The 8425-nt window shown below is 44.8% G+C and overlaps 1 protein-coding gene across 2 annotated transcripts; it reads left to right on the forward strand.

The window, feature by feature from the left end:
* Window positions 1–2651: 2651 nt before the first annotated feature.
* LOC134404073 (chondroadherin-like) lies at window positions 2652–7947 on the forward strand. 2 transcript variants are annotated; one of them, XM_063134647.1, is made up of 3 exons: window positions 2652–3107; window positions 4828–5426; window positions 6921–7947. In XM_063134647.1, exons 1-3 carry the CDS (start codon window positions 2660–2662, stop codon window positions 7773–7775), a joined length of 1902 nt encoding a protein of 633 aa, XP_062990717.1. In that variant the 5' UTR covers window positions 2652–2659; the 3' UTR covers window positions 7776–7947. The 2 variants fall into 2 exon arrangements, with proteins under 2 accessions (XP_062990717.1, XP_062990718.1); XM_063134648.1 differs by having other exon boundaries at window positions 6927–7947.
* The last annotated feature ends 478 nt before the right edge of the window (window positions 7948–8425 follow it).

Here is an 8425-nt window from a genome sequence, read left to right on the forward strand (position 1 = left end):
TAATCTCAGTTTTACTTTACAAGTGGAAGCAAGTTTCTACAGAGCTCTCTCATACAAATCTACTTTTCAGGGCAAAGGACATAAAAATGCCCCCTGTCCCACAATTTCCTGTCTTTCTTGGCCCATTGTTCTTATAGGCCTGCAGAGAATAATAGCTTATCCTCCAACTGTCACGACACAGCAGAGTTCATTTAAAGCAGATGCTTTTCAGAGACCAACCAATTGAAGTAGGGAGATCAGGAGCAGGAGGGTCTCATGCCAGTGTTTCCTGCTATCCAGATTGCTGAATCAGTATATTTTTAGCAGTAAATTTTGCCACTGACAGAACAAAAGGAGGAAACCCTGATCCCCTGCTGCTTTTGCTCACTCTTCTTCCAGAGAAGTAGCTATGATAGTTGCAGAAAAACAGCAACAGTGTGTATTAATAACACCTTAAAGACTCTCAAATGTAGTATGGCATAAGCTTTCTTGGACTTGAGTCTTCTTCACCAGATGCATGAACTCTACGTCTTGACATCTAAGCAGAACTTCAGACTAGACTTGGTAGAAGAATGTGAATTATGTCCCCAGCAGCATAGGGGGTGGGTGGGTTATGATTGTGGCAAGAGGGAATTGGAGAGGATGTCAGCCACAGGAGAAAGGAGAGGGTCTCAAAATGGCCAGAGTGCCTATTGTCATGTTATTGTCTATCTGTTCAGAGAAATGTGAAGACCCAGAAAAAACACCAGAAAAACCCTGGGGATCCTTTTTCTGAGGATCTTCTTTGTTTTTCTCAAAAAAGAAAAGAAAAATGGAATAATATTATATTCTGAAATACCTGCGTTAGAACTACAGAGTGCAAAACGGGCCAAATGTAGCATGTTTTCATGGTAAAGTTGACCTGTGTAGCAATCTGCAGCACTAACACAGCCATTCATAGCTCTTGGACCCAGAACTGTCACTTCAGGCACAGGTGGACGCGGTGGCACGGAGCCCCTTTTATCAGCTTAGGCTGATATACGAACTACGCTCTTATACGGGCAGAGGTACCCTAGCTACAGTTATCCATGCTCAGATAACCTCTCATCTGGATTACTGCAATGCCTTATATGTGGGGCTGCCTTTCAAAACAGCCTGGACACTTCAGCTGGACTGGCCAATGGGATCATATTATGCCAGTGCTTTTCCAGCTGCACTAGCTGCCAGTCTATGTCCAGCCCTGATTCAAAGTGTTGGTATTAATATCCAAGCCCCTAAAGAGTGTGAGGGCCAGGTCTCTTCCCATATGTACCTGCCCGGACCCTGATCATCTTCAGGGGTCCTTCTAAAAATCCTTTGGCAAGATGGCCGCTGGGAAAAGGGCTTGTTCTACTGTGACACCCTGGTTGTGGAATGAGCTTCCTAGAGAGATTCACCTGGTGCCTACGTTATACTCCTTTTGGTGCCAGGTAAAGACATTTTTATTTTCCCAAGCATTTTAACGTTCTATACTTTTAGCTCTGCCGTTTTAAATCTGTATTTTAAATCTCTGCATTGCTACTCAGTTTTATTCTGGTTATACTTTAATATTTTATATTGTTTTATGCTGTACTTTGTGGTTTAAATTTTTGTGAACTGCCCAGAGAGCTTTGGCTATTGGACAGTATAGAAATGTAATTAATTAATGGTTAAACCTTTTTTTTTTTTTTGCTGGGGTGTTGGGGGCTGCACATTGCCTTACACAAGTAAGTTATTCCTGTAGCTGCAATGCAGCAGAAAAGGGGTAGACCCAAGTGCCCTACTCCATGTTTTCAAACAACTAGAAAATGCACTCTTCTTGGCCCAGGTAGACTGAGTTGAGCAACATTTGTGTAAGGCTTTGCATTTGCTGTGGGTTGGCTGATTTCCTGGGACTGCCCTTTTAAAGCCCTTTTGGTATGCATATCTATCTATCTATCTATCTATCTATCTAAAACGCTTGAGTATGTAGGTATGTTTCCGTGAAGATTCCAGAGTTGCTAAGCAACCGCGGCCCCGCCCCCCACTGTTACAGCTCAGTAACTCAAACGCAGGTGGGGAGAGGGAAGGATGACTGTTGGGACTCTAAGACCCAGCGGCCAATCAGCGACCGAGCTGAGGCAGGCAAAAAACCCAACACCCCACCCTGCCCCACCCCGCCGCATGGTGTGCCCTCGCGCTCTTTTCCCTCTCTCTTCGCACTTGAGCCGGGAGCGGCTCTCTAGCCTTTGCCTCAGTGAGTGAGCGCCCGGGTGGGCGATTCACCCTCTCCCACCTGCGTTGCCCCCTCACTTGGGCTGTCCTCCGTCGCTTGCTCACTGCCTTCTGAGCGAAGAGACAGAAAGCGGGTAGGATTGCGGTACAACGGTGTATGTTACGTCGGGTACAGCTAGTTATAATTACAACACCTAGAAGTGCATTTTAAAACTAACTGTGAACACCAAACAGCATTAAAGTACTACAAGGTGCCTTCACACATCTTTGTCAAAGCACCCTAGTGACAAGTGGTAGATCTTGATAATAATGGTAGGAAGGGTGTGGGCATTGCACATTGGTGGGTGGGTAGAGGTCTGTATGTGTAACTCTAGTAATTGATCAGAACTGTTCACCACATCACGTTCTGCTAGTTTCTCAAGTATATTACATTCTTTCACCATGCTTTAAAATTACAGTGTGGCACACCATGCCTCCACAGTGGCATCTGGTCTTCACTTTGCCACTGCTATGGACTCTGATCGTGGCTCACCCAGAGCTCCTCCTGGACGGTTCTGAATGCCCCCTCAATTGCAGCTGCTCTTTCATGGAACAGTTCATTCGATGCTCAAACGCCAGCCTGTCTTCTCTTCCCACTGGCCTCCCACGCGCTACAGTGGAGCTTGACCTGCAGTTCAATCAGATTGAGAGCCTGCTGGCAGCCTCTTTCCCAGATTTGCCTGAGCTCACCACTCTTTACCTTGGGAGCAGCCATCTGCGCCAAATTGAGACCGGAACCTTTCAGGGTTTGAAGAATTTGTACCACCTCCATCTGGACAACAATCTTCTAGAAGAGATTCCAGAAGGGGCCTTTGAAAACCTGACCAATCTGGTCTTTCTGCATCTGGAGCACAACCAAATTGCTTACCTTTCACCAGGTATTTCTAGGTTGGTGGTTTTTCCAACACCATTATGGTAATGAGGGCCATTCTTGCACCCTTCCTCTCTTCGCTCCCCAACTGTCTCAGCATTTCCACAGTACAGAAAAGAGGGGTTGAGACTGAGGCACATGGAACAAAGTATAAACGAGAGTGGGACACATAAGGATTAGTTGTACACCACAACTTTACTGACTTAGAAGTTAAGCACAAAACTGGCCTGGAATGGCTGAACTCTAGTTGGCATGTTCAGCCCACCCAATGAACTTATGCTGGAGTCATTCAAACTGTAACTATTAAGAAGGGATGAATATTCCCTCTCAAGAACAGTAATACACTACAGGTGTTTCCAGGTGGAGCGCTGCTAATGCTATCTATGAGAAAGCATTGTGCAGATCTTCTGTTTTTCCTTTAAGTAATATGCAATAAAAGACATTAGAAGTGGTGGGAGAACACAGGAGGGTTATGTGTGGAAGATGACAATGTTTAGACATCCCTCCACCCACCGTAAAATTCTGTGAATAAGGCACAGCAACGGTGTGAAAAAGTCTTGACTGAAAGCACCGTATGACCTGGTCCACACATGTGGGTTGTTGTACACATAAATTGGTGAGGCTGCACTGGAGGGAGCAGGTGCTCTGCCTCTTATGCACTTGCCACTCCCGCTTCACATCTGCTTTCATAAAAACAAAACAAAAAACAGGAATGCCCTGCTTCTGGGTGGTTTGATGCAACATGCAAACCTGGAACTTTAGGTTGTTAACCCAGAGCTTTAACCCAACAACAAAAGCTGATTCAAAGCAGAAGGGGGTGGATGGGCAGGTGGGAGACAGCCCCAAATAACTATGGGTTGTTTAACCCATAGGGGACATAGTGTGTGGGTACAAAAGAAAAAGAAAACATGGGTCAGGTTTAGGAACCAACAGGGCAGGCTCAGCATGACTTGTTGTGAATTATTTAGCCACGAGGAGCTGTGATGTCCAGGAGCACTACTTTGCATATCTAGCCCCATCTTGGGGGTTGTCATGTTCTGCAAATCTTGTGAGCAAGGGTTATGTGAGGGTTACATAACCATGGTCTGTTCTAGGATTATCTGAAGGTTGTTTAACCCTCAAGGGTTGTTTAAGACTCACATAACCAACACTCGCCAGGCTCTCACAACATAACCCCCTAAGTAGGGACTGGATATACAAAATTGTGGCTTCACATGCCTCAGCCTCATGGTGGTCTGTCATGTTGCGTGAACCAGCCCGCTATGACAAATGTGCTGTGAGAACTAGATGCATGCCAGCATTCTTAATTTTATTTATTAAGAACATAAGAAGTGCTGTGCTGGATCAGACCGAGGATCCATCTAGTCCAGCACTGTTCACACAGTGGCCAACCAGTCATCGGCCAGGGATGAACAAGCAGGACATGGTGCAACAGCACCCTCCCACATGTTCCCCAGCAGCTGGTGCACACAGGCTTACTGCCTCAAATACTGGAGATAGCACCCAACCATCAGGGCAAGCCTTCACTTCCAGGAATTTATCCAACCCCCTTTTAAAGCCATCCAAATTGGTGGCCATCACTGAAATGGTTATAACTCCTTTCAAGATTCCCAAGGGGCTAAACTTTAGGTTAGTCTCGCCACGTCTTTGTCTTCTGGGAAAGAAGGAGGAGGAAAAACCCGAGGGTAAAAATAGCATGGCAGCAACTTTCTCTCTCTGTCTTTTAGGTGCATTTTCTTCTTTGAAGCAACTGAGTGTCCTGGACTTAAGTCACAACCTGTTGATTGAAGTTTCAGACAAACCTCTTAGTGGTCTCCAGGAGTTGCGCCAACTTCACCTGAGTGCGAACTTTATTGCCAACCTGTCAGCCCGAGCTCTTCCAGGCAGATTGCGCATCCTCTCCCTTGACTGGAACAGGCTGAAGAGTGTGCCCCTTGCCATTCGTAATTCAGCCTCACTCTCCAGCCTTCATCTTAGTGGCAACCCCATCAGGGAGCTGTCGTCTTTCTCCTTTGGGAGGAAACTCAGCTCCTTGAGGCAGCTGTTCTTAGAGAACCTGCCCCTGGAGAGCATCACCAGCTCGACATTTAAAAGGCTACGCAGACTCGAGGTCCTGAGCCTGAGGAACAATAACTTGGCGTCCCTGCCATCTGTAGCATCACTGAAGTCTCTCTCTGCTTTATATCTGACTGGGAACAAGTGGCATTGCGACTGCAACTTGATCTGGCTTCGTACCTGGCAGAAGAAAGTATTGAGAAAAGATCGCAGCCCAGTGGAGTGCAGTTCACCGGAGGCCCTTCAGGGACAACAACTGGTGAATATAGAGGTAACCATCAGTCTGATTCACAGCGACAGGGCTAAGAAATGTACGAATGGGACTGTCAATTAATCAGCTATGATTTGGCATTTTATTTTTAACTACCTAAACAAAGGCATATTACTAAACCCCTTTTGGAAACTCTGCACATGGTAGAGTTCTCCTATTTATGCCATATTTATGGCCTGGCAGCTGGGATTATGTGTCACCAGAAAGCCCAAAACAACCCTCCAAAATGTACTAATGAAAGGATTCCATATAGCTGAGCAGCTAATGCATTTTTTTTAAAAAAAGGGGGTATTTAGTTTTAATCATTATTATTTTGCTTTACCAGATAAGCTGCTCAAAAGGTTTTACAAAACTAAAGATAAGTCACCAAAGCTACCCAAACTACCCAAAGTTACCCTAGCAGTAAAACCACATTTATAAAAATCCCAAAACAATCCCTCAACAGCCTCTCCTCTTTCTAAAAATCTGGGTATTAGGACAAAAGCAGGCCTCTTTGGGGAGGGAATTCCATAGTACTAGGCCAGAATAAGAAATATCCTGCGTATTCACCTTTTCTCCATATTTTTGGTAAAGAATACTTGGTAAACTAATGGTTACATAACCACGGTGTAAATATGCTCACTAACCATTTGCTGCAAAAGGATGAGCTGCCTAACTGTGGCTTCGTGTGTTGTCTGACAGGCCCTTTGTCTCAAGCCCAGCCTTGTTCTCTTTCTGCCCTCTTCAAGGCCTGCCTTCCCCAACTTGGTACTTTCCAGCTGTTTTGGACTTCAACTCCCATCAGCCCCAGCCAACACACCCAATGGTCAGGAATGCTGGGAGTTGTATTTGAAAAAATCTGGATGGCACCAAGTTGGGGAAGGCTGTTTTAGGCTCTTCTCTGCCTGTCTTCAGCTGATACCTGCTCCTGACAGTGCTGAATCTTGCATTTTAAATCGCTGGCCACAGCTTTTAGCCAATAAACGTGTTGTCACCTTGCAGGACTCCTTTCTATTGGTCTTTACCCAAGAACCAATAGAAGTTGCTTTAGAGTGGCCATCAAAACACCAATCGGTGTAGCTGCTTCCAATACCCTGAGCAATATAACTACCAGGGCCATTCACTTTTAGTACTGCTGAACAAGATAACTCGCCAAACAAATGATTTTTGCAATAGTTCTTTAAAAACTGATCCAAACAAGGATTCCTGCTTCATATCACCTTCAATTTTTGGTGGTGAGGGTGGGGAATGAAGCAAGGATCCTTGCTTGTGATGTGTACTCTCGGACACTGCTGTCCCTCCTACCACCTTTGGTTCTCTTCAGAAGTTCAACTTTGAAGTCATGGGAGTTTTCCCATGAAACTGTGAAGTTCTGCAGTTGGCCACCACTGTATGCTACATTTAATTGTCATGTACTGGAATATTTAAAAATTAAAGTGAGAGCAAGTATGACCAACCATATCACAAAACTTGACGCAGGAAGAGGATTTCTTTCATGTCTTTTCTTTTGTTCAGTTACAGAAACTGACTTGCCCACCTTTTCAAATGGATTCAGACACAATCAGCATTTCTTCTGCAAATGTACCCAAGGCTGCTACTCTACCCAGTAAAGAACACTCACCACAGGCTGCTACAACACTTCCTATCACTACTTTAATTACCAGCAGGATGACCTCCACCACGGGACCAGCTACTCATAATAATGCCATCACAGGACCAACAACTCCTGATAAACATCATATGCAGGAGAACTATGACCCCTGCCTCTCTAATCAGATTAGTAGCATCAGCACACAGGCAAAGGGCAACACTGGCCTGGTGGTTACCTGGTCTTTCTATGGGAATCATGACCAATTTGAAGTACGATACAAGTCTTCTGTGGATCAGCATATACTGCGAGTTATTGGAGGATTAACTGAGATTGAGCTTCACCATCTTCAGCCAGGGACGGATTATAGAATTTGCATTATCCCTCAGAACAAGAACCTCTTTGAGTGTGTGGCCCCTACAGCCCAGCAGTGCACATTAGGGCATATTGGAGCCCATGTTCTACCTCAACACAGCAACATAGCCCTAGGAACCGGTGTCAGTATCACACTTTTAGTTATGATTGCCCTGGTTTCGTTTGCCTTCTACAGGTGGCGGTTCCAACCGATGCGGTTCCAACGCTACTATGATGAAGATGGCCCATCTTTTCAGAACCAAGCCATTTCCCAGTCCAAGCTGACCTCAGAGTCTATCTATGAGAACTTTGAGAATGACCAGCATGTTTATATGACAGCTGCCAGCCAATGGCCTGAAGAGAAGGTAGACTGCACTCCTATTGCCCCATCCAGATTTCCATCTACACCAAGCTATGTGAGTCTCTGATATCTAAAGCAACAAAAAATCCAGTTCAAAGTCTACAAGCTCAATTAGTCACTTTCTAAAAGGGCTAATCATTATGAAGGGCACCCATACTCTTTAGAGCTGTGGGTAAAAGAGTGGCTGATCTATACATGACCATAATTAGATGCTGAAGCAAACAGAAGACATCCTCTCAAATCTGCTGTTTGCTGAAGATTTGCTGAAAGAAACAAAGGAATCTCTTGTTCATTTTTACAATAATACAGTGAAGGAAATATTACCTATTTACTTATGTTTGCATCATACTAGATGATCATCAAAGAGGATCCATCTATACTAGTTATGACATTGATGGTCAAAACATTTGAGGAGGACCCAGAGGGGACATTCAGGCAGAGATGCCATCATAGCTGCTGCTGTGATGGCATCTATGCCATACAGCTTATGCCATCTATGCCACAGCAGCTATGATGTGCAAACAGCAGATTTGAGAGGATGTCTTCTGTTTGCTTCAGCATCTAATTATGGTCATGTATAGATCAGCCACTCTTTTATAAATTTATTAAATAAAATAACTGTGGGGCACCCAATCACATAGATTGCTCTTTCCACAAATTTGGAAGAATGCTGAAGTCTACTAGCATTATCCCCTTAGGCCATTTTGCACATCATAG

Source organism: Elgaria multicarinata, chromosome 9 (genome assembly GCF_023053635.1).
Source record: "Elgaria multicarinata webbii isolate HBS135686 ecotype San Diego chromosome 9, rElgMul1.1.pri, whole genome shotgun sequence".
NCBI classification, from domain to species: Eukaryota; Metazoa; Chordata; class Lepidosauria; order Squamata; family Anguidae; genus Elgaria; species Elgaria multicarinata.

Coding starts and splice junctions, on each gene's coding strand:
- LOC134404073 (XM_063134647.1), top strand. CDS start 2,660: ATGCCTCCACAGTGGCATCTGGTCTTCACTTTGCCACTGCTATGGACT. Junction 3,108..4,827: donor AATTGCTTACCTTTCACCAG/GTATTTCTAGGT, acceptor TCTGTCTTTTAG/GTGCATTTTCTTCTTTGAAG. Junction 5,427..6,920: donor AACAACTGGTGAATATAGAG/GTAACCATCAGT, acceptor TCTTTTGTTCAG/TTACAGAAACTGACTTGCCC.